Source organism: Notechis scutatus, chromosome 1 (assembly GCF_049901735.1).
Source record: "Notechis scutatus isolate UNSWTSFEM ecotype Mainland chromosome 1, rNotScu1.2, whole genome shotgun sequence".
Classification (NCBI taxonomy): domain Eukaryota; kingdom Metazoa; phylum Chordata; class Lepidosauria; order Squamata; family Elapidae; genus Notechis; species Notechis scutatus.
In genome coordinates, this window is record NC_142009.1 from 209,336,606 (window position 1) to 209,363,687 (window position 27,082).

A 27,082-nucleotide genomic window follows, 5' to 3' on the forward strand; every position below is an offset into this window, starting at 1 on the left:
TTAATTGAACTTTCTTTTTTTTTTTTGTTTTTAGCAATTGCATTCTTACTATATGCTGCCTTGAATATCATTCTTCAATAGAAAAGTAAATTTTCATTCACTAACTTCATTATGAACAGTCACTTCATTACTGTTTCCCTAGGGCTATCACATATGGACTATGAAATCTGGCAGAAAAGAGCTAGGAGTTGCTGACATATAGAGTTTATCCAGATTTTCGAAGCCCACATATGATAACCCTAGTTGCCCCTAATATACACTACTGACTCAAAACTGCAAAGGATTAAATAGCTTATTAAGCCAGAATTTTACCTCAAATATCCAAGGGCTGCCAGCATGTCCAACCACTTGCATTTCGGTGGGGGGGAACGGGACCAAATTTTAGTCCATCTGGTTAATAGTAGCAGAAAAGCGGTCTAACTACAATAACATTTTTGCATTTGAAAGAGAAAGCAATCCAAAATAATATTTTGGTCTACTTTTTCAAACCAGATTTTTTAACTTTGATCCAGACATTACATATATCCACAAATCAGCTGTTGATATGCTTTTTAACAAGGGTCTTGAATACACCATCCATAAAAAGAAAAATCAATCATTTAAAAAAAACATTTTAAGAATCCTTAAATCTTCTGAGATATTTCAAAACTCGTTGAAGGCTTATCTTCAAAGGTCAATATAACTATGTATAAGACGTATCTAGAAATACTTCATGTTTTATGAACAACAACACACATTTCCAAGACCCTTAAATTTCACAACTATAAACATGGAAATCTGACTTTTCTTAGTTTCTTCTGGAAGTGGTACCTTGCATATTTTCTCCAAAACTGCTCATAAAAGTTCAAATAATTATTATTATCTTTCTAGTATCTTATCATATATATCTTCTACTACCTTAACTTATCTTCCTATTCCAATTCTTTGGAATATTAGGAGATAAGAGCCCATGATATTAACCAAGTTTACCTTCAAGAGTGGTGGAGAAGCATAAAGAGTTCCAGCAGGGCTATCTCATGGCCAGTCTACAAGAGACAAAAAGTGTGTGTACACGTGTGTGTGTGTGTGTGTGTGTGTGCGCGCACACCCACACACACCCACAAGATGAAGAGAGGGCAAGGAAGAATATTTCTTTTTCTCCCTTTCTTTACTCTTAAGCTTTTTTTGCATCCCTGGATACTGGAATGGGATAATTCTTTGACTCTGGTATGGAATCATGTTAATTAACTTAAATAAATGATGAACACTCAAATAGCAGTCTATAGAGAAGTAATGAACTTAATTGAATTATTCCTCCTCCCCTATCCGTTTTTCTTTTATAGCTTAGAATGAAGATAGAGGTGGCTGGGATCATTAGGTACTCCTGAAAGATACTGTTTCATTTTTATTTTCAATTAGTTATGTTTCCTTTCTTCTTTTTCTCCCTTTCATTTTGTAACTCTTTTGAGCATTAATGATCTTTACATTCTATTTGAGAATATTAAGAAGTTTCTAATAGGTGAAGTCCTGAAAATGTGTACTTTAACCAAGAGTGAAATCTTATCCATTCTCCATGTGGCAAAACAATTTTTAATTTTGTTGGGTAAATAATAACATCTGAGTGGTGAAATGTTAAAGACATGGCACAAATCAGCACTGTCAGACATCCTGAAACCCAACACATATTTTCCTGGAAACACCCAACCAAGAAAATGTAGCTTTTTAAGGAGGTGCTGACAGGTGCAGATGTGTGCCCGAAGCGTGTTTTCACTACAGATCCAAAGCACAGCACATCCCTAGTGACAACACAGATAGATAGAGGGAAATAATTCAAAATCCTTGAATTGTTATATTTTTTTCCCATTCCATCCTTTGGAAAGAGATGTTTCCCTGCATTAAGAAACTTCTCTAGGAAACAAGCCCCATACCATTATTATTAATGGATTTTCTATCCCTTTTTATCAGAATACTATAATCAACAAGACACAGCAATATTTGAACCACTATTTCATTTTTTTTAAATGTAATAAAGACATTTATTTTCCCAAAGCTTTTCTGGAGGATTGTTGGGCTTCTTATATCCTTTGTACTACACACCTAGCAAAGCACCAAAACCAAGAAAAACCCAGACCTCATAAAACTACACTGTCAAAAATCCTTTATACATAAAAATGCACTTGATTAGCTATTGAAACCCAAATTGTGAAATGATGACTTAAGCATACGGCTTGCTTTCTTCCCCAACTCCCTGCCTCTACTGCATTCAAAATATAAATTGACAAATTAATGCATGATTTTCTTTTCTTCCAGGTTTTTGCTCCTCATCTAACTTCTTGTTCCACACACAAGTAGATGTAACTATCATAGTTTTAGTTACCACAATAACACTGCTTCTATTCCACCTATTTGAAGCTGTTTATCCTAAAAGAGAATCCATCACTACTTACATTTCAGCTTGGAGGGAAGCAGTGAATGCTCTTGTCCCGACCCCTGGGTCTTTCATAGGTGTGTGTGTGTGTGTGTGTGTGTTATCAGCACTTGGATAAGGGGACATTTATCAAAGCTGAAGCTGAAGCATAGCTGGGAGGGACAACTAACACCTCAGAAAAAAGAAAAGTCAGAAAAATCTAGAGAACCTTGAACTGAAAAGAATAAATGGAATTTAACTAGGAAAACATACAGGTCTTCATCTGGAGAAGGAAGCTGTAAGATACAAGTATGAGACAGGATAAGCATAAGTGCACCAACGTGCCTACCGTCCCTGTCCTATTGTTTCTTTTATTTTTATTTTTTATTTTTCTTATATGTATCCATGTATTCATAACTATGTTTTTACTTATACCTATTATCTTATAAGCAATTGACAAAAATAAATAAATAAATATATATATAAAGAAAGAAAGAAAGAAAGAAAGAAAGAAAGAAAGAAAGAAAGAAAGAAAGAAAGAAAGAAAGAAAGAAAGAAAGAAAGAAAGAAAGAAAGAAAGAAAGAAAGAAAGAAAGGATAAACCTGGCTTAGCAACAGGAAAGGAATCTGGATTTACTTCTCAATCACAAGCTAAACGTGAACCAGCAATGTGATAAAGGTACTAAAATGTTAAATGCTAGCTTGGGGTTAAAGGAAGGATTTTTTTTTCTCTTACTCACTTCTAGTCAGACTCCACTTGGAATATGGGTCTTGTTCTGGGCATCACAAAGGACAGTGACAACTGAAATGAGTTCAAAGGAAGTCAACCAAGATGGTGAGAGGATCTAAAAGTGAAATCCTGTGAGGAATGGATAAACGAACTGGGCACACTTACACAACAGACGAGATCACTTGACAGGAGGGGAGATATAGCAATCTCCAAATATCCAATGGCTGTCATATAGTAGCAGGAGCAGGAGTAGAGGGGGCAATAGATTAAAACTTTAAGAAAAACTAAATTTCTTGACTATATAAGCTGTTAGCCAGTGGAACAGGCTGACACCTGAAGTGATGAATTTTACTTCAATGGAGACCTTCCTTCCAACATTCCATCTGGCAGAAATGGTATAATGGTTCTTGCATAGAGCAGTAGCTTGAAATAGATGACCTTTAAGGCCCCTTCCATCTCTATGATTCTGTGAACTGTTCTATGAAAGCATTCAGGAAAAATCAGGAGGGTAACCTCCTCCATCCATCAGCAGAAATATTTCACAAGAAGAGTTCTCCACTCCTCTACTCATTGCAGAATACCTTATGCAACCAGACTTGAAATTCTAGACCTAGAAAACCTAGAATTACGCTGCCTTCGGTCTAATCTAAGTATAGTATATAAAATCATACATTACAAATGTCCTGCCTGTAAATGAATACTTCAGCTTCAACCATAACAATACAAGAGCACACAATAGATACAAACTCAAGGTAAACTGCACCAAACTTGATTGCAGGAAATACGACTTCAGCAACAGAGTGGCCAATGTCTGGAATACTCTTCCTGACTCTGTGGTTTCTTCCCCAAACCCCAAAAACTTTAACCTTAGACTGTCTACTATGGACCTCACCCCTTCCTAAGAGGTCTGTAGGGGGCACCACCAACGTGCTTACCGCCCCTATCCTATTGTTTCTTTTTATTTTTCTTATATGTATCCATTTTATGTATTCATAACTATGTTTATACTTATACCTATTATCTTTTAAGTGATTGACAAATCAAAATAAATAAAATAAATAAAAAATCCATTCTTGTGAATGACTGAAGAATCACAATCGTCTAAGCTGTAAATGTCAGTTAAGGATTCATTCATCCCTACCTGTTTTCCAGACAAAGGGAGGTGACGTTCTACCTTCCAGATCAGAAACGTGCAAGAGGAAGAAGGCAAGGACTATTAAGCCCTTTTTCATGTTTTTCCATGCCCAGCGAGCACAAAACCAGCTATTCCTCAGAAACATACTTCAGGAAGATCAATCCAGTTCACTTCACTATGCCTAAAAATGAAAGAAACAAAAGCTTATTAAAGAATATAGTCACCAGTTCATTTTTTAAAACATATCCTAGAAAGAAAGGGCTTTGGTGTAATTTAGATACAGGAAAGTACTTAGTCTCCGCCTGCTGCCATTTATTTGATTTTATTTTTCAAATGTCCTTAGGAATTCAAATAATAGTTGTTGCCCAACAAAAATGTAGTCCACTTCAAAATATGTCAATATCTTCTATAAGATGTCCTTATAGAACCACTTGTGATGCTTAGGATAAGGCCTGTGTCTCCATTTCAAGATATGGATGGATGCTCCAAGGCTGCACGCAATTACTAAGTCCTCTTTTGGTAGAAAGAGCTCCTTCACATCATGATTGCTGAACAATGACAGCAAGTAACACCCCCTCCCAGGGATCTGAGGTAGGCTACAGATGAAAACTATTAGAATTGCGCACATTTCTAAAACCATTAGGCAGAAGAGGTTCAGAGGCCGTGCAAGCATTGTGTTAATCCACCTTTGTGAAGACTTCCATATGAGCCTCAGAAAAAGATGAGGATGGTTTAAGGAATGTTTTCATTGAATTAATGTGGTTCTTAAAGCAGCAGCACTTCTTTTTCAGGCAGAAGCCTGGGAAAGAAAAAGAAAAACCCACAATAGTTTAACACAGTGTTAACCCTCTCAGCATCTTTAAGGTATGTGGACTTCAACTCCCAGAATTCTTCAGGTAGTATGTTGTGCTCCTAAGAGGACCATAAGTGCTTCTTCCAGATTTTGGAACCGTGCAGACTTAAAATCAGTCTTAAAATAGTCATATTGCATTTATAAAACAAAGAAAACCCCCAATTTTTTCCAGAGATCTACTCTCAGCTACTGTAAATTGGCCTCATTTCCAGGCACGCCTGAATATGCTTCTTAAAGAGATTGCCCACCAACACGCAATAAACTTCATTTTTTTCCTGATGTTTGTTTCAAGATGTCTCCCCACCAACCACAAACTATAATTCTCAGTTCCCAAAGTGGCAATGACCTACATACACCTATTTCTTGAATTAATTCCCTTTGTTGTTGTTTTTTAAAAGGATTGTCTGATTATGTGATGAATCTCACATTTGTCAAAGAAAAACCACCAATAGCTTTTTAGATTTCTCATAAAGGTAAAGTGCAAATGGTCATATCTTGAATGTCAAAAAATGTGCTGTGAAGGAAGAACCAAAAAAAACCAAAAAAAGCTTTTTTCCCCAAGAGCAAAATGAATACAGGTCAAACTTCCCAATATTTTACATTTCGTGGGGATTTTTTTAATTTTGCAAGGATTTATTTATTTTTAACTTTTTATATTTGCTACCAGCTGTTTGTCTTATTTTATTTAAACAGGAAAGTTGTTATCTAATAAAATGTTACTGAACCATCAGCAATAGATTCATATCCAAAAAGATTAATCACATAATTTTACTGTTTTTCTTTAAGCTTACTAATTGTTAATGACTATATTTAGTTTAAAGCAAAACTATTTCTAAACATGTTTATTGAGATTCTCAATCATCCAGGTCATGGTTGTCCCAAAAGTGCTTTTTTTTTAAAAAAAAAAAAAAAAAAAAAGGAACTTTGGGATATTTCTAAACATAAAATGTAAAATTGTTATCTTATAGTGTGCAGTTGTTGATAAGGCAAAGGGTCAGCCACCCAAAATTCAGTTTGTCTATCTGTCTGTCTGTCTATCTGTCTATCTATCTATTACAATTATCACATAAATAATGCAACGGGAGCAATATATCAGTAAAGCATACATTTTTGTGATGTCATTCTGCTTGGGAAGAAATAATCATATATACTAATTTGACTTTTACTATACTTGAATGTCCAAATCTTTTGAACCACATACTGTACATATTACCTGAAAAATGATGGTGATGGCTAGACAATAGAATGAATTCTTATTGCTTTTGTATTGCAAAGAGACTAGTTCTTCAATATTGGAATACCTGATTTACATTTATTTACAACATATGAATCAGTTGCTTATCATCAGAGGTTATGTATGAATAATTACAGTGGGGTATGGTCATCTATTATTGAAAATTGTATAAAATTTTATTTACATATAAACAAGTATGACAATATAAGAACACACACAGATCGATATTGTTTTGCTCTCTTCCTTTTTTCTTTAATTGCTTTTTATTAATTATATGTAAGCAGGATATTACAGAAAACCTATAAGCCACATACACAAGCTTACACACTTTTTTAATCCCACTTCTAATTAGGAGCTAAAAACTATATGCATCATGATCTCTCTATCAATTTTTCCAAAGAACAACAGCTATGTAAGGTAAGTTATGCTAAGAGAGAGTGATTGGCTTAAAGTAACCCAGCAAGTCTAAAGTAGAATCTGTTTCCGTACTCCTAGTCTAATATCTAAATCATGACATATCAGGCAAGCTCTGTCTTCATATACAGATATATCCACATGGATTGTTAATACAGTGCTACATAATTAAATTTTAAGGACTCCATCATGATACTACCCTTCATATTTAGCCTACTCAGCATGGCATAATTATAATATTTTTGTCTGATTTCATTCATTAATATAATTGAGCAGCATAGTTAATGATAATCATGGAGACAATAGTTTTTAGCTTATATTAATGGGAAAGTAAGATCATGTAAAGATTTTGCCTAATTTGAAATTCAGCATCTGTTCTGATTGAGAAAAATTATTGGGACTATTTGTTATGTTTAATTTAGTTTACTTCTTTAATTCAAAACTGAGGACTTTAAATGCAAACTCCTTGATTTAGGTCTTCTATAGGTCAGGCCAATTTCAAAATTATTTCACCTCCAGCTTCACTTTCTCTCCCTTTCTTTACCGATAGCAGAAACAATGCCTAGAAACCCACAGTTGCTGTTTCAACAAAACTGGAGAACAGCAGCTTACACCTGTTGCATAGCACTGTTGACTGAACAGAAAATTAAGGCTTAATTAAATTACGGGATTTGGTTGGAAGTCCTCTCCTTCTGCTTAATAACTATGCTTCATCGTGAACCTTTCACATGAGGAATCAAAATCCTGTCGGTTTGTACAATTTTTTTGAGTTCTCCAGCATTGAGCTAGGACCCAAGGATTCATTCAAGATTGTGCACATACTTTTTCTGTTGAACTTCTACAAGGACTGGGTGAATTTCAAAGCCTGCCTTCCTCTCAGCATCTATTATACAGGTGTCCTTAGAGTATTTTTAATAGTTTGTAATATGATGTATCATGGGACCAATCTCAGAGCTTCAAATACCCAAATACAAACATTTTAAGGCCCACATTCTTAAGGGCCTAAAGTCCTGGCTCTGCCATTTTGCCTGGGGCCCCAGTGGAGGAACAGCACAGAGGAGATGGTTGATCGAGTAACAACAGATCCCCTCACCCGCCCCAGCCCTCCTCCTCTGTTCTTAGGTTTCAATGTCTGGTTTTAATCATGTTTTAATTGTATTTGTATAGACATATTTTTGTGACTGTAAACTGCTCAGAGTTACCCTACGGGAAGATGGGTGGTTAATGGGTCTGTTCAAATCTAACATTCTATAAAGCCCTGGAGGTGCAATGGTCAGGATGTGGTATTACAGGCTAATTCTGCTCATGGCCTGATGGAGCTCAAGGCTGTCCCAGCCTTCCATTCTTCCAAGATAGGTAAAATAAGGATCCAGTTTGTTGGGAGTTATAGGCTGACGTTGTAAACCTCCCAGAGACTGCTGTAAAACACCATGGGGTGATATATAGGTCTAAGTGCTATCGGTATTGCTAAAGAAATTTTAGAGAATAAATGAAGTATCAATTGACTGAAGTATTGTTATTTATTTATTCATTCATATCCTGCCTTTATTAATTTTTACAAATAAGGCAGTGATCTTATCCAACACTCTCTTCTTCCTATTTTCCCTACAACAACAACCCTATGAGGTGAATTGGGCTGAGAAAGCTAAATATATACAGCAGAACATATTTAAGTAAACATGCTAAGTTAGCAAAATAGTTCCTGTCTCTCCCAATTTCCTCTATCACTCTGCCTATTATTAATCAACTTTAGTTTGAATCTATTCCCTATGGGTTTCCTGTTCTTTATTCCTAGCATGAGTTCAGCTCAGTTTTATCAGAATTATCCAAGATATTAATGCAGGTTTTCTTCTACAAATATTCTACTGCAGTTTGTTTATCACATGGGAATGCTTTCTGGCAGAATGTCTGCATCCTAATCACTAACCAAGATTGTGGTTTTTTTAAAAACAAAGAGTAAAGATAATAGAAGAGGTCAAAGAAAGAAACAATAGCTTTTGTCAGGTTGAACTGAGATGCATAGCTGGACATGCAAAGATACATTCCAAGTTTTGCAATTCACAGCACCTGCCAAGTAAAGAAATATCTGAAGATAACTAATTCAAAGGATTAAAAGTATCACTGGCTGGTATAAAGTTCTTTATATGCACAAGAGCCCTACTTCAAAGTCTCAGCATATTTGTGATAAAGGGAAAGATGGTTGCAAAACCAAACAGATCAGCTGCTCCCTTTGACATGTATATGGAAATTCTGTCAAGTCAGGAAAAAAACTAATAAATTAAAGCACTCTGTGCCAGATCCTCATATCTTGGTGTCAAGCAAGCTACTTTGACTCGCTAGATTCACTCATGAGCTAAATAGCAAAATCAGAATCTCAGTTTTTATAACACAGTCACAAATATTAAAAGTTCATGTAAAGCTTTTAAAAAACACACACACAGCAAGATACCATTTGCAGATCTGCCACACCCTGAATAAATTGCATTATAAAGGCCTCCAAACCTCTTCATCTGTTTCATCTACTGTATACCTCAAGCTTCCATAAGTTATACCGGCTAATGAGGAGAAATAAAGGAGTTTATTTCTCATTCAGCTGTCTGTCTGTCTGTCTGTCAATGTGTCTGTGTGTAACTTCATGTGACTATTTTTTCTTTTAAACTTTATTTACAAGAATTAAAAACATACAAATTTAAGAATACAAAACCAATAGTGAATACATAACACATTTCTCTTTACATTTGATATCAAATTTGATAAGTCCTAATAGTCATTACTGATACTTCTCCCATTTCCATTTACTATCACATCTTAATCACTAAATAACTCACAATACTCTACTAATCTTCTCGTTAGTTTATAACTATTTATTAATTAATAACACATTCATATTTTTTAAATAATAAAAATATATAGTGAATATAGGACTTCCGGTTTGTCGGCTTCGCGGCGGCAGGGATTTGCGAAGCTGCGCGATCCTGCCGCGCTAGCCGTTTTTGGGGCTCTGACCCAGCCGGGTATCGAGCTAGGCTGCCCTGCAGGGGCAGCTGAAGTAGGGGATCCGGAGAAGGGTTTGGGGTGCTGCAGACCCCCTCCTGGCCGGCAGAACCCCCTTTTCCCAGGACGGTGCAGCGGCGGTCCGTAATGGCCGCCACAAAGAAGCTGGCAGCCGGGTAAGAATGCGCAGGAGGAAGTGGAGAAAGTGATTGAGAGGAGAAAGTTTTTCTTGGCTCCTAGGACTCTAAGACATATTTAATAAAATTCCTGAAAAGTATGACTTTCTGAATAATACCTGCCAGAAGAGGAAAAAGCGGCTGCTTGAAGGTGCTGAAAGGATAGCTTTCCTCTTTCCTACGGAATAAATAACTGGATATTAAGAAACCTATTTTTTTAGGTGGAAATTGGATTTAGCGATGAGTGGGAAGAGAGAGGATTAAAAGAAAATATTTGTATGCTAAGAGTTGTTGGAGCAGATGCCTTAAGGATTTGAAGACTAGAATATATTGTAACAAGACTTTAAACAGATTTGGACTTTCTTTCTCTTTGATTGATATCACCCCAGAAGGAGAAAGTGAGAACTCTGCCTTGGTTTGGACTGATTGATAACTTTGGGACTGTTTTATCTTTTTTATTTTTTTTTTGAATATTCTGGTTGTTGTAAGAAGAAAGAAGGAGAAAAGAAAAGAAAAGATTTATAATGGCTCTTTCTGTTGAGGAACTAAGAAATGGTGTGGAAGAAGCTTTCCTTTTCTTAGAAATGGCGCTTACTAATTATCAACAAAAATTACAACAGATGAAGACAGCAGAGGAACAAGAAAGAAAGGAAGGAGCCATCTTTAATGAATCTCAGAATTTGATCCAGAAAAAGGAAGAGAGAAAGAAAAGAAAAGAAGAGAAAAGAAGAAAACTAAAGGATTTAAGGACTTAAGATCTAAAAAAACATTTAAGAAAGGGAAAAATAAAGTGCAAAACCAATATGATGATTGTAAACAAAGGGAAAAGAAATACGACAGAGAAGGGAAGCCGTAAGGCAGAGGCTAGAAGAAGGGGGGTAGAAAGGTTTGTTGGGAAAAGAAAGAAAGGGAAAAGGTGGAGAAAAGCTACAACGTTTTGAAATTAAATGGAAAAAAGGAATTTTTATGGATAATGGATAAAGTATAATTTTTTTTAAAAAAAAAAAGATTTTGCAAGGTACATAAGATGAGATGGTAGTATTGCAATGGTTTAAGAGTTGATAAGAGATTAAAATGTTAAAATGTTTAAAAATGATTGGTTTTAAAACTTAATAATAGGAGAGGTTTAGAATATTGTTTTAATTAAAGAGTTTAATAAAATTATGGTATTGATGTTATTATAAAATTTTTATTATAGTATTTCTTTTTAATATTTGGATTTATTCTCTAATTATGCACTTAATTGTGTTGGATGTATTAGTTAGATAGAATGTACCAAGCAAAATCTGATTGGGTATTAGATATTATTTTAAAGATTAATTTGATTAACTTAGGGGAGATAGAAAGGCATCATACTCTGATTAATGATTTCAGGAGAAACTGATTTTCTTTTTTTTTCATAAGGGATGAGACAAAGGGATGATAAAAATGGACAAAAGATACAAATATAATGATTTAAACTAAGATGATTAATTAAGGTAGAATTAAGAAGTGTGAAATATGTGGAGAAGTTAATATAGAAGGCTTAGAATGGTAAATAAAATAAGTAATGATATGTAAGATGAGCATGAATATAATTGAAGTCCATGAAGAGAGAGACACCTGGGTCCAAGTTACTTTCCAAAAAGATATTTTTTTATGTTTTGTGTGTTGTGTGTATATGTCTTTTTGGGGGAGAATTGGTAAAAACTTGTAGAAATATAGAATGAGAATAATGGTAACTAAGTCAGAAAGAAACAGATGAAATAATAATAATGATATTGAATAAGAGTAAAGAGAAGTAAAGAGAAATTGAATAAGAGGTTTTGGTATATTATATGGAAATGGTTTAAAACAGAATCATAATTTATCTGACTTGTTAAATTTACAAGGGAAAAAGGTTTAAACATGTAATGAATAATGATAATTTGTGTGTTTTAAAAATTAATAAAACTTGTTTTAAAAAAAAATATATATATATATATATAGTGAATATATAATGCTCACATGACTATTTCTATATCCATATTGTACAGACTAATGGGGGAGAAAATGAAGCAGAGTGTGTGAAGTAAAATGTAGAGGGAATAACTTGAGAGAAAGCTGTCTCCTCTCCCTTTTCATTCCCGGCTTTGAAAACAGATGCTTTTTAAATCATCTTAAGTCAGGAATGGATGAAAGCCTGTGCCCACAACAGATGCAAAGCAGGGAGCTTAGCTAAAGCAAAGAACTGAAGCACCAGGGAAGACAATAGGAGTTGTAAGGCCGTACACTTAAGGAAACAACACTCCATGGGAGAAAGCTGGAGGAGAGACTTGAAGGAAGGAGAAGCAATATAATTTGGAGAGAGACCAGCTGAAAGGAAAACTAGAAATCTGGGGCAGAATTTTGGAGAGGAAGGCAATTATCACTGAGTAAGGAGTGGGAGGATTTTTAGAACACCTGGAGAAATACTGTACCTGCTTCTAATTTTGTGGGCTAACTTGCTTTTGGTAAAAAGAAGGGGGGGGGAAAAGCCCTCCAGGTAGACTCAGGAATACTTGTTTCATAGTCTATGATAGCCTGATGAGCCATTGATCTCAGAGGCTGTGAATTCTGGGAAAGGTAGCCTAGCACATTTAGGACTCTAGGGCTACTTACTCTCTAAGAACATCAACCATTTTTAAAGCAAACCCTTTCAAAGATCAATGTGAACACAAAGAAAAGGCATTAACCTCTTCTATGAAGAATCTGATTAATACAACAAGGGTGAGGGGAATAATCTTTACAGCTTTACTCTTGAAAAATCACCTAGAAGCTATTGCTTAATTTTCACTTTTTTTTTCATTTTCTTTTTGCTACTTATTTTTTTCTCCTCTAATACTACCACATTTTAATAATGCAGAGGCTGCTATCTATCTCCGTTAAAACTTTCATTGCTGTGACTTTTAACTGGGAAAAATGGGCTAACAATTTTTGAACCAAGGTACTTCAAACAGGCTAGCATACAGAATGTGTCCAAAATTCGGGACCCATGATTCCTGAGGGAATGAAATTTGAGGAAGTTGTGGCTGCTTCAGTGCCGCTAACTTCTGCTGGGCTGCTGCTGTGGTCACATGGTCTTCTTTTTTCAATGTTTTGTGACAATTTCCCAGCCACACTTGCAATCCCCTGCTCCCTTCCACACCCAGCAGCAGTCACTTAGCGGGAAGAGAAGGTAGGGAAAGGGAGGACAGGAGTGGGGAGGGAAGGGAAGGGAAGATTTCTGATGCTCGCTGCCAAATTCTCACAAGGAAATGTAATGGGGAAGCCAGCAGGAAATCAGAGGTTGCTTCAGTTCTCACCACTTTATCTGCCTACTGCTCATTTTTGTTTCTCATTTTAGGTAAGAAATAGTTCTGAAATGATGACCAAACAGGGCATAGTTGTCTAGTAGTTCTGTAAGCTTTTCCTATATGAGCTCTAAAATATTCCTTCAGTTCTATTGCCATAAAGGGGGAAGAGAAATATGAAACCCACAAAAGTCCTCTTCGACTTCAACTTTTGAATTTCAGAATATGACCTGAAAATATAATGATGAAAGCTTTGTATTTAGAAGTTTAATTATGAACTCAGCTAAGTGGATTATAATGAAAGATATCACCAGCAAGGGAATCCAAACGGATACATTAGGAATATATTAAGGAAAACACCAGAGAATGAACTTTCAATCAGCAAAAAGGATTTTAATTAAAAGAATCGTAGAACAGAATTCTTCTATGAAATGATATTACTCTTACACTCCAGTTATCATTCAGTGCTATTAGCAAAGGCAAAGAAATTATTCCCTAGTCTGGATAATTTCCTTTAAAAAATATATATATTTTGTTTTTTATACTGGTCTTTTTATGGATCACTGAGAAAGAGATTCAAGTAAAATCTCTCTCTCTCTCTCTCTCTCTCTCTCTCTCTCTCTCTCTCTCTCTCTGTGTGTGTGTGTGTGTGTGTGTTAATATGGCATGATACATTTGATCAGTTGCCTGAATACTATGTAATAAAAATATCATCCAAAGAGTATAATAGGTTCCATATATTATCAAAAGTTGATACTTAAACACATAATTGAAAGAAATTCAAAAAGATGAAGCTGAGAGCAACATACACCAAAGTATGTTTAAACAGCATGCTGAAACCTGACCTTCAAACCTACCATATTGCATCATATTGATGTTGAGCATAACATGTGAGAACTCTTACACCCAAATCTATTTTACTGTATATTCAGCCAAAGCTCGGTGTTCTGGGATATTACTTTATGATCAAAGAAAAGGTGGAGATTTGGATTCTTGTAGGAAAATCAATAGCGTTCTACACATTTTTAGAATGAATAAAATAATATATAGCAATATAGATAAACCATAAGAGGAGTCTTTTCATGTAAATTAAATCTGAATGCACCACAAATAAGTTCAAGCATAATCAGGCCCTTGGGTTTGTTCACTTCTTCACAAGTGTTCTCTTGACTGGAATGGATTTCATCAAGGCATGGATTTTTTAAGCATGAATGTCAGGGGTGAGGAGTGAAGGTAGACATGTGAGGAGGAGGAGGAGGAGGGCGAGAAGAGATGGTATGATGGAGGGAGGGAGGGGAGGAGATAGTATGATGGAGTACCATGTTGCTGCAATTTCTTAGGAAGGAGGGAACAGATTCCAAAAAGAAAAGAGACAAGAACAGCAGAGTCCTGAGCTGGAGAGGAGAGGAAGAAAGTGAGGATAGCCATTCCTCAGAACAGGGCTGTCAAACTCCCGGCTTGTGGGCTGGATGCATCACGCACTGGCCACAGCCACGCCCGATTTAGCAAAGGAGGAAAAAGTCTCGATACGTCACCTGATGCCACCATGACAATGTGAGTTTGACACCCCTGCCCTAGAATCTCCCAGGACATATCCAACAGGGAGAGACCAATAAGGGTTTAGTCTGGCAAGATTCTGTCTAGTGTATGTAAGAAAATAAAGAAATGAACTCTGGCTTCATGGATCCTGGCTTAACCTCACAGGAGAGGAGTAAATGATAAATTATGCATCACTCCTTTTCTTTGCACAAATGCTGCATTAAAGTATAAAATGGACAGAGTTTGAACTGTGATGATGCCACACACATTTTACTACCTTGACAAAAACTTTCTGAAATTATTGCTTAAGCTTGTCCATTCTTGCTAAATGTACTCGTTACAGTTTTGTACTATGTGCAAGCCATAGATTATTGTGGCTTGTTCAGCAAATCACAGCTTTAAAAAAAACTGCCATTAATAGGTAAGACTGAACCCACTGATTTCTTAAAGCAAGAAATGTCAAGGTTTGCACAGCATGCTGTATAAATCACAGCTGGAGCAGCCAAGCAGTGGTGGGATTCAAAAAATTTTACTACCAGTTCTGTGGGCGTGGCTTGGTGGCCGTGACAGGGGAAGGATACTGTAAAATCTCCAGTCAGAGGTGGTATTTGCTAGTTCTCTGGACTACTCAAAATTTCCGCTACCGGTTCTCCAGAACTGGTCAGAACCTGCTGAATGCCACCTCTGCAGCCAAGGTTCTCTTACACATACTCACAGAAAATAAGGACTGATCACAAACTGAGCACAAGCATTTTGCTCATTGCCAATAAACCTAAATTAAAAAGAAGTTAAAAATACTTTCAACATGTAACCCACATTTGAGGGACTTAAGCAGATTTTAAATCCCACATTATTGCACAAGAGTGTATCGACATAGGTGTTCATAAAAATTACAATTCTCAGACTAATATCTGTATGTATTTATTTATTTATTTGTATTTATTTATTTTATTTGTCAATTGCTTACAAGTTAATAGGTATAAGTAAAAACATAGTTATGAATACATGGATACATATAAGAAAAATAAAAGACGCAATAGGACAGGGACGGTAGGCACGTTGGTGCGCTTGCGCACGCCCCTACAGACCTCTTAGGAAAGGGGTGAGGTCAATAGTAGACAGTCTAAGGTTAAAGTTTTTGGGGTTTGGGAAGAAACCACCGAGTCAGGTAGAGTATTCCAGACATTGACCACTCTGTTGCTGAAGTCATATTTCCTGCAATCAAGTTTGGTGCAATTAACCTTGAGTTTGTATCTATTGTTTGCTCTTGTGTTGTTATGGTTGAAGCTGAAGTATTCATTGACAGGTAGGACATTGCGATGTATAATTTTATATACTATACTTAGATCGGACCGAAGGCAGCGTAGTTCTAGCTTTTCTAGGTCTAGAATTTCGAGTTACTTGTTACTTGCTGGTTTTGCCTTGCACTTTAAAGGCTAGTTTTGTACACAAAAGCCTACTGCACAATAAATCCATTGGCTTTCAGTCTGAAATTCTACATTGTTTAGTATGCAAGCTTAGATTTTAATAGGCAGTCCACCTCTTCACAGTACGAATGTAGCAGAAGACCCAGCTTTATCGTTAAGCAAAAATCATAGGTGGGAAACAGAATCATAGGCTGTTTTGTGGGACCAAAATTCTAAATCAATTATTTCAATCAGCTTGATTTTCATCATTCCATCACACCAATCCAGCCACCCATTTTCTTGATATTGTAGCTTAGCCTCTAGCCTTATGAAATTTCACAATCCCTTTTGAAACCTGTGCAACTCCAATAAATGGTAAGAAGGATCTTCCTAATCTTCCTCAATACCTTGCAGCCAACTTACTTGAAGAATGGTTTGAATGAATATGATCAGGGCCAATCAAGAGTCAATAAAAATGTGCCTGATTAGTAAGAGACATTCAAGTGGCAGGCACATAAAATTTGTGTTTTTGTCAATGTTTATGGGATACTGCATCACACTTCATAATGATTTGGGGGTTTTCTCCATTTTCTTTAAATAGGAAGGTACCCATCTTTATTTTGTGTATTTTGATTTGACTCTTGATTGTAATTTTAAATTTCACCTCCTGTTTCCCTTAGATATATAGGTGGGTTTCACTATTTTATCATGCAAATTGGTCTGAGAGAGTTCCACTTGAAGTATTAAAGTACTTGAAATAAACAAACACATAATTAGTTTGATTAATAATGCAAGGGGGGGGGGGAACCAGCTTGGCAAATCTAAGTATAACCAATGCAACAGCAACTTCATTTGTAGTAATGTAGAAACTGATCCTGTTAATGTGATAGCCAGGTAGTAGATTTCACATTGGAAATGAACTCACGTATTTGTTACCTTGTTACCATAGAGGCAATTTTCCACTTCATATGACTAACAATTTGTCTGGCTTTGACTTTTTTGCACTTTGACATAGGGAGTTTGGTAGCCCTTAATGTACAGTATATGTCACTTTTCCAAACAGAGCAATTACCCTTATGTAGGTAGGAGGGAGTTCCCCTTCTCAATTTTCAGCCATACTAGGTTGAGCAGCAAATATGAAGTAGGATTCTCCTACTAACTGCTTGAATGTGAGAACTTCATGCAGTCTTAACACTATAAAGCAGAGGTGTCTAACCTTGGCAACTTTAAGACCTGTGGACTTCAACTCCCAAATTTCCCCAGCCTGTCCACAAGTCTTAAAATTGCCAAGATTGGACACTCATATTTATTATTACCTGTACTGTCAGAGTACAACATGTGTACAATGAGATTGGCTGAGCCTCCCTTCGTGCAATCCCCCCCCCCAACACAACTCACAGGGAGGAGAGAAATCCCTAACCCAGTCCTAATGTTATTACACTATGTGACCTTGTTGCACAATGCGCCAGCTCCGCAAGTCTATTATACTATGTTGACATGAAGTTATTTTCCATTCAGAAGTCTGACAGCCCACGGGTACTCTCACCCTAAAGCAGGCTAACAAGCCCTAGGAATTCAAACTGTAAAAGCACTATAGAGTGCATATAGTAGGGATACCATGTCTGGGTTGCTAAAAATCCAAACATCCATTAAATGGTAGCCACAAGATACACAAAATGCTTATTCTAGGCTAACATCAAGTGGTCCTCTGAATTTTTGCCTTCCCAGGCACTGTATAGTGTACATACAGGCACGGGGATAGGAGATGGGTAGAATAAATTGCATTATGTACAATTCAGCACCTCCTATTTCAGTTAAATCCCTGAACAGGATTTATAACCTGGCATTTAGTTAGTGTAAAACCAAAGCTGCAGAAATTAACTCCTTTCTTACGAAGACTTCTACTATCCAAGGAAAAAGTCGGCTGAGTCTCCAAAGAAAACTTTTATAGAACCATACCCTAGCAAGGGCAATTGCCTCCTCAGTTTATAAGAGAACAGAGTTCATGTTATATCATCCCTGGTCCTATCGTTTTTGACCTTCCCTGCTGTCATTCCCATTATAGTTCAATTAACAGAGGAGTCCTGCAGTGGCTTGATGAGCATCTGCTAGCAATACCTGGCAATAATTCAATAAGAACACACCATAGGAAGAAATAATGAGAATTCCACTCAGTTGTTCCTTTTTCCATTGACAGTGCAAAGCAGCCTGGATTATGGGCAAGAGCATGACCTCCAGAAAATTAGCCATTCGTTTCACATTTTGAGTACGCTGCTATTCCTTCAACACAATATTTTGTTTATTCCACCCATATAGGAAAACACCTTTCAAAAAAAAAATTTTTTAAGTGCACTTGATGATAGATGATAGATAGATAGATAGATAGATAGATAGATAGATAGATAGATAGATAGATAGAGTCATGCCCTTGGTAGAGTCAAACTCTTGGGGAGAGGAGGAACAGCTGACAGGGAGTGGAGGTGTGGCTCCAGAGGTTGTGGAGGTGGCTGGGGAAGAGCAGAGGCCAGCTGGGCAGTCAGAGGAAGAACCAGGCCCATCCCCTCCCCAACACGCAGGGAAGAGCGGAGAAGGCAACAACTTGGCTTGTGAGAGAGGAAGCAGCCATGATCCTCCTCACTGGTTGCAGCTGGGGAGACGAGTATATAAGAGAGACGGTTAAAACACAGGTTGCCAGAAGCAAAGCGTGTTTATTTTGGTCTGAAGGTATCTTGGTTGGTATCTGTTAGGGATATACCCTAGCAGAATGTGCACAGCAGTCAGGCAGTCAGGCGAATATGAGAGAAAGTGTTTTTTAGTTTTCACACTCAGTAAAAACGGATACACTGTCTTAGTTGAATAGTTTATTCCATTACGAGTTTAGCAGGGTCAAACAGTCCAAATATCATTCACTAGTGTTCAGTCAGTTCAGTCCGGAGATTGTTCAATTGCAAAAATCCAGTGTCAAAAAAAATCAGTTAACTTACAATGTCAATCCATAAATCAGTCCAGTAAATATCTTCTCACAGTAGATTAGATATGCAGCATTCAAAACTCTTTCCTCCTTCGACCTCAGCAACAGGGAACACACAGAACAATCAACCATCAATCCAGTAGCAATCCAGGTTCTCTAGCTCCCTCTTATGGCAGTTTCTCAACCGCACCCAAATTATATCATTTAGAGCAGGGGTCCCCAACCACGGTCCGCGGACCGGTACCGTCCGCGAACAAGTCCTACTGGGCGCTGGTTGCTGGGCGCCGCCATCTTTTTGATGAAAAAGTGCTTCCGGTGAGCTTTTCCGGGTAGAAAGCTCACCGAAGCACTTTTCATCAAAAAGATGGTGGCGCCAGCGCTCGGTGAGCTTTTCCGGGTAGAAAGCCATTTCTACCCGGAAAAGCTCACCGCGAGACTGGCGCCGCCACTTTTCATCAAAAAGATGGCGGCGCCCAGCTGATGCCGGGACTGGGTCACGCGGCGCCAGCTGATGCCGGTACCAGGCCGCGGCATAAAAAAAGGTTGGGGATCACTGATTTAGAGTTTAAAGTGAAAAACACATTTAAACTTTGCTATCATGGTTTATATATTATTTACCCAAACAACGTTAGGTAACTATAGTTATTCCTAACAGTATCCTTCCAACAGACTCTGCCTTTTATCTTCTTGAATTTGGTAAATACTTCTTGTGGTAATATAACCTATTGATCATTTTATCATTTTCTGTAAGGCCTTTGTATAACTAGCAGTAAGTCTAGGAAGATGTGGGCATTCTTGGTGGGGGTAGGAGTATCTTTGCTCAGAGTGCCTCATTCTGTTTTGATTCTGCCAGTTTAGAAGGAATAGGAAAATGGGTGAAAGTTCAAGGTACAAGATACACAGTTGTGCTTTCTCATGGGACTTTCCAAACTTTCCCATGAGACTTTCCGTGGCTGTATGATCTCATCCTAGCAAGGTAACATCTGGGACTTTCCAAGATTGTGTGTTCTCATGCTGGTGAAGTAATCTCCTGTTGAGGTCATTGTTTTCTGAATATGCATACTGTATTTTTGCTTGTGTTTTTCTCAATAAATACTGCTACCTGAGTTCTCTCAGGGTTGGCATTTTTCTCAGAGACAGTTCCCTGTGTCTCATTTCAATGTCAAACCACCATAAATGGTGACCCCGACGTGATAGCTTGGAAGGCTATACGTTTCCCGCATCCTATACTCATCGTCGCGGACGTCGACTGGGCCCTCATCTTCTTCGCTGGACGAAGATAGATTCTTTCGTGAGTATGGGGGAGATCTCTCGAAGGCTCAGAAAGAGCACATCAGGAATTGAGAGGGATCATTGGGAATAGTTTTGGGTTTGGAATTGGCAGTAGGGGTTGTGCTGTAGGAAAGAAAGAAATTGAGGACTTACTACAGTATGTTTGGAAAAATATTAAGTCATATCCGGAGGAGGTAGTATTAAAGTAGAGTCCTGGAAAAGATAGGGAAATTTTTGCATGAGGAACCTCGTGCCCCTTCTTCAATTTTGTTAACCTGGAGGGTGATAATGGATGCATTAGCTACTTATGAACAACCGCTCCTATCACCCCCGAAGAAGGTTTGCCGCTTTACCATGCGGTACGTTTGTTGCCGCCCGACGGCACCTCCAGATAAATCTGGGGACTGTCTAGCGCTAGAAATACTTTGTCAGAGGATAAGAGTTTACCTTTAAGGGTTCAGGTGGATGCAGTTACTGCAGCTATTCAAGAAGCAAAGAATAGAGGGGAATTATCAGGAGATGATTTGGTGGAGTTTGGAGTAGAAGTTCAACTTAATCCAGTGGAAATTGTCATGGATGCTGCATTAAATCCGCAGCGGGAGTGGAAGCCTTTACAGCTCAGAATTTTGAGGGAAGTTAAGCAAGCAGCAAAAGAATATGGTGTTAGAACGCCATATACTCAGGCATTGTTAGAAGCAGTTGGTTATGGAAATAAAATGATTCCGGCTGACTGGAAAGCTCTGTTAAATATGATTTTAACTCCAGCTCAATATTTGGTGTTAGATCAGAAATGGAGACAGCTGGCAGTCCAGAGGGGAACAGCAAATGTTACCCCAGATCAGCTTTACGGAGCTGGTAATTTTACAACAGTGGAACAACAGAGATGGTATGCCTGAGGAAGGGTTCATTCTTCTCCCACAAATAATTTTTCAAGCCATAGGGTCTCTCCCTGACGCAAGGTGGTGAGAAGACCTTTACTAACATCAAACAAGGGAACAATGAACCCTATGAAAATTTCATTAGCAGATTGAAATTGGCTATTGAAAGACAAATTGATAATCAATTCGCCCAGAAAGAGTTGCTTTTTAAGTTAGCAGTAGAACAAGCTAACACAGATTGCAAAAGATTTTAAATCCACTGGTAGCAAGTGGAGAGAGAGAAATCGCAGATTTGATTAATGCATGTAGGAAGGTTGGGAGTCAGTCTTTTAACATGGAAACTTTAGCTCTGGCTTTACAAACAGGACATGCTCAAAAGGGGAATTGTTTCAATTGTGGGAAGCCTGGACATTTTAAAGCGCAATGTCGGGCTCCTGGAGGAGGTCAAAGTCAGCAGAATAAGAGATCAATGGGACAGGGTGTTCGTCCTAAATCAGTGTGCCCAAAATGTAAGAAAGGATACCATTGGGCATATCAGATGCTCCTACAGTTTTTACTGATGGAGGGAAAGTTTTTTGGTGCTTGTGTTTGGAAAGATAAATCTGGAATTTGGCATACAAAAGTGACATCAGAGCAGAAGTCTGCCCAGCAGGCAGAACTTGCTGCTGTAGTTTTGGCTTTTCAAAATTTTCACAATCAGGATTTTAATTTAATAGTGGATTCATTGTATGTGTATAATTTGTTACCCTTTTGTAGCAGGTTCTTATTTGTCTCCTGGAATATCACCTGATATTTTAAGATTGCTTTTGCTGTTACAAGGATGTTTGGAGCAGCGTGTGAATGTGTGTTTTGTTGCTCAAATTCCACGCTTAAGACCATGTTGACTAAATTAAATAAAAAAGGAGGGAAGCTCCTGGGGCTTCCAGCGATTCAAGATCAATTAAATCTAGCTTTATATACTTTAAATTTTTAAATTTGTCTGGTAACCCCCTGCGAGCGCGGCCAGCAGGCATTTTTCTTCTCCTTCTACAGATGCGGTGAGACCTCGGGTGTTGGTGCGGTTCCTTCCAGATCCAGCATGGGTTCCTGCTGAGCTGATAACGTGGGGACGTGGTTATGCAGCAGTTGAACATCTTGGTCAAATTCGTTGGGTTCCTGGTCGGTGTGTTCGACCTGATCATTCGCAGGCACCTGTGAAGGAAGTTTCGGAGGAGCAGGATGGTGCATCTGTGGTTCCTGATCCTGTTGATTCTGCCTAATCTGTCCTGGGCTGCTCGGGTGCGGAGAGAGCAGCGACAGCATGTTCAGCGTGCCGGAGATTTGGGCGATGATTTGTGGACAGATAATAATTACATTAAAGATTTGCGCACAACTGCCAAAAACTTGAACATCACCAATTGTTGGTTGTGTATGCACCTTCCTGGGAGAGTGGGAGAAGGACTGACTCTACATGGAGTTCCATTTAATCGGTCTACTTTGCAGACCGGAAAGCATAACATTTCATATGCCATGAACTTCACAGTCAAGGTGAAGACTGCACTGCAGTCTCCAGCACATTTATGTTTCCAAAACATTACAAACTCACAATTCTTGGGGAATCATAGTGTCTGCAATTACACTATTAAGTGGACAAATGGTTCAGAGAACAACATAACTTGGGTAAATGGGAAAAATGAGTCTGACGCATTTGGCCAGTATCAATATCTAGACATGAAACAGCTGATGCAAGCGGCAAGTCAACAAGGTTATGTACAGCTGGAAGGGTTTTGGTTTTATGTGGACTGTGGGCATATCAACAAATCCCTGCAAATTGGTCAGGGACATGTACTTTGGGGTTTGTCATTCCGGTTATCTATAAGTTAGATACATTACCTCCTGAGGTTCGGATCCGAAATCGTCGGGAATTGGATTCGGGTCTAACCATGGGAGGTAATCTGTGGACACAAATTTCTCGAGGTCTTATCCCGCCTTTGGGAATTGCTATGAACTATAGAGATATTCATATTTTAAATAATTTTACTGTTGCTATGTTTAATGATACTATAAAGAATATTAAGATGATTAATGTAGAAATGTCTGAAATTCGTACAGTTACTTTGCAAAATCGATATGCTTTAGATATTATGTTAGCTGCTCAAGGAGGAGTTTGTGCTTTAATTCATTCGCATTGTTGTGTTTTTATACATAATTATGAGCCAAACATTACAAAGACTGTTCAGGACATGGAAGATCGTATTGCTCAGCATCAATCTGGAGCCGATGGGTTTAATGCATCATTCTGGGACAGTCTGTGGTCCTGGCTTCCTGATGGATCTTGGTTTCGCTCCTTATTGCAAGGGGTTGTTATTATTATTGCTATATGTATCTTATTATGTTGTTTTATTCAATGTATTCCTAATCTATTACAAATGTGTACCTCAGTCTTCCGGCGTGTGGGATCAGGTCATGAGGGAACTGTGTACTATGCCACTAAAACACCCCCTATCTTTGAATAAATAAAAAAGGAGGGAATGTGGTAATATAACCTATTGATCATTTTATCATTTTCTGTAAGGCCTTTGTATAACTAGCAGTAAGTCTAGGAAGATGTGGGCATTCTTGGTGGGGGTAGGAGTATCTTTGCTCAGAGTGCCTCATTCTGTTTTGATTCTGCCAGTTTAGAAGGAATAGGAAAATGGGTGAAAGTTCAAGGTACAAGATACACAGTTGTGCTTTCTCATGGGACTTTCCAAACTTTCCCATGAGACTTTCCGTGGCTGTATGATCTCATCCTAGCAAGGTAACATCTGGGACTTTCCAAGATTGTGTGTTCTCATGCTGGTGAAGTAATCTCCTGTTGAGGTCATTGTTTTCTGAATATGCATACTGTATTTTTGCTTGTGTTTTTTCTCAATAAATACTGCTACCTGAGTTCTCTCAGGGTTGGCATTTTTCTCAGAGACAGTTCCCTGTGTCTCATTTCAATGTCAAACCACCATACTTCTCCTGTTCGTTGTGGAAATTTCATCACTGTGGTTTGTTTGGTTTTTTATTTCACCTCTATCTGCTCATTAAATTCGGACTGTATTGCTTTCTTTTGAAGACTATTTTTGAGTATGTTTTATCTCCAACTGAGTATTATTGAACAGTGGGGCCAAGTTGGAGGCATTAAAACATTTATTTACGTTTTGGATTTTGTTACGTTTGTGTTGCACTCTGGGTCATCACAGATAGATAGATAGATAGATAGATAGATAGATAGATAGATAGATAGATAGATAGATAGATAGATAGACAGACAGATGGGGGGAGGGGGGGAAAAGAGAGAAGGGGGAGGGAGGGAGAGGGAGAGACAGAGAGAGAGAGAGATCCTAAATATTTTGTGAGTTAAATAATTAATTGCAAAACCTTCCTCTAAACCAGGGTTGTCAAACTCACATCATCATGGCGGCATCACATGATGTATTGGGACTTTTCCCCCCTTTGCTAAACTGGGCTTGAGTGTGGGCAGCATGTGAGGCATCCAGCCCGCGGGCCGGGAGTTTGACAGCCCTGCTCTAAACTATCTAAAAGACAAGGGAACTTTTCGCATATTAACACACATGAAAAAAAATCCCTTGATCTTGATCCCTTGTGGAGATCAAGGGATTCCTCATTATGTGTCCATGATCAATACTAGAGATGCTGGGGTGAGTTTAGACTGACCATGTTGTGTCCCACCAGCAGTTCCCAAAACTCTTCCTTGTGCATGCTGAACCCCTTTATGTATAAAAGGGTTTTATGAGAGTGACATTCAAATAGTCCTTGACTTACAACCATTCAATTTACAATGGCAGTGAAGAAAGTGCCTTTTTCACACTTACAACTGTTGCAACATCTCCACGGTCACATAATCAAAATTCAGATGCTGGGCAACTGGCATGTATTTATGATGGTTGCAGTGTCCCGGGGTCATATGATCATCTTTTACAACCTGGCCCATGTTACTAAATTTAACACCTGCAGTGGTTCACTTAATGACTGTGGCAACAAAGGTTGTAACAAAGAGGATAAAATTCACTTAACTTCTGTGTTGCTTAGCAATAAAAAATGTTGGACTCGATTGTGGTCATAAGTCGAGGACTACCTGTATTGGAACTAACTCTTGTGAATGAACTTGAAAAACTCAGAATTGGGCATAAGGGTCAGCAAATCCCAGAAGGATTTGCTTCAGAAAGATAATTCAGGTTTTTCTATAAGCATGGGATACTCAGTAGCTCTAGCAATCTACTTTCACTTGCAAACAGAGTTTTTCAGGACATTTGAAAGCCTTTCATTTTTATTTTATTTATTTTTATTTATTTATGTTTCCTGTCTGCCCTAGATGGTGACTCTGGATGGCTTATAAATTATTAAAAAAAGAAGAATTAAAACCTTAAAATGTTAAAACTGGACAAATTAAAACATTAATAAAAACTGTACTATGGGTGTATGGGTGCTAGAAATCTCTGAAAATTATTACCAAATTCATAGATGGAAAAAGGAGTGAAGAACAATCATAACTATGTTTCCCACCAATTTCATGTAGGTATAAATGAAACCAAAACAAGTATAGTTTTGAACATCATCCCACCAGTTTTTGAACTGTAACTCTTGTTTCACCACAGGAAGAACAGCAGTGATCCTTATTTCAGAAGCTGTTGCAGTCATAACATAGGAAATAAAAAGGGACAGCCCACCATGTGTACAAAAATGGTACATGATTATTTCAGCCTGAATCCCAATGCATTTCAGACAAAATCCTTTTACTTTTGAAGTACACTGCTCAAAAAAATAAAGGGAACACAAAAGTAAGACATCCTAGATCTGAATGAATGAAATATTCTTATTAAATACTTTGTTCATTACCTAGTTGAATGTGCTGACAACAAAATCACACAAAAATTATCAATGGAAATCAAATTTAGCAATCCATGGAGGTCTGGATTTGGACTTACACTCAAAATTAAAGTGGAAAAACACACTACAAGCTGATCCAACTTTGATGTAATGTCCTTAAAACAAGTCAAAATGAGGTTCAGTGGTGTGTGTGGCCTCCACGTGCCTGTATGACCTCCCTACGACGCCTGGGCATGCTCCGGATGAGTTGGCGGATGGTCTCCTGAGGGATCTCCTCCCACACCTGGACTAAAGCATCCCCCAACTCCTGGACAGTCTGTGGTGCAATGTGGTGTTGGTAGATGGAGCAAGACATGATGTCCCAGATGTGCTCAATTGGATTCAGGTCTGGGGAACGGGCGGGCCAGTCCATAGCATCAATGCCTTCATCTTGCAGGAACTCCTGACACACTCCAGCCACATGAGGCATGCATTAGGAGGAACCCAGGGCCAACCGCACCAGCATATGGTCTCACAAGGGGTCTGAGGATCTCATCTCGGTACCTAATGGCAATCAGGCTACCTCTGGTGAGCACATGGAGGGCTGTGCAGCCCCCTAAAGAAATGCCACCCCACACCATTACTGACCCACTGCCAAAACAGCCATGCTGGAGGATGTTGCAGGCAGCAGAACGTTCTCCACGACATCTCCAGACCCTGTCACATCTGTCACATGTGCTCAGTGTGAACCTGCTTTCATCTGTGAAGAGCACAGGGTGCCAGTGGCGAATTTGCCAATCTTGGTACTCTGGCAAATGCCAAACATCCTGCATGGTGTTGGGCTGCAAGCACAACCCCCACCTGTGGATGTCGGGCCCTCATACCACCCTCATGGAGTCTGTTTCTGACCGTTTGAGCAGCCACAGGCACATTTGTGGCCTGCTGGAGGTCATTTTGCAGGGCTCTGG

The 27,082-nt window shown here is 38.2% G+C and overlaps 1 protein-coding gene across 1 annotated transcript in view; it reads right to left on the reverse strand.

Annotated features, from left to right (window-relative positions):
- Positions 1-27,082, reverse strand: part of THSD7B (thrombospondin type 1 domain containing 7B) — a 545,795-nt gene that overhangs the window by 448,764 nt on the left and 69,949 nt on the right. Inside the window, exon 2 of the mRNA XM_087950095.1 lies at positions 4,258-4,432. Within this exon, the coding sequence (XP_087806221.1) occupies positions 4,258-4,396 (139 nt within the window). The 5' untranslated portion in view covers positions 4,397-4,432. The remainder of the gene's footprint in view (positions 1-4,257; positions 4,433-27,082) is intronic.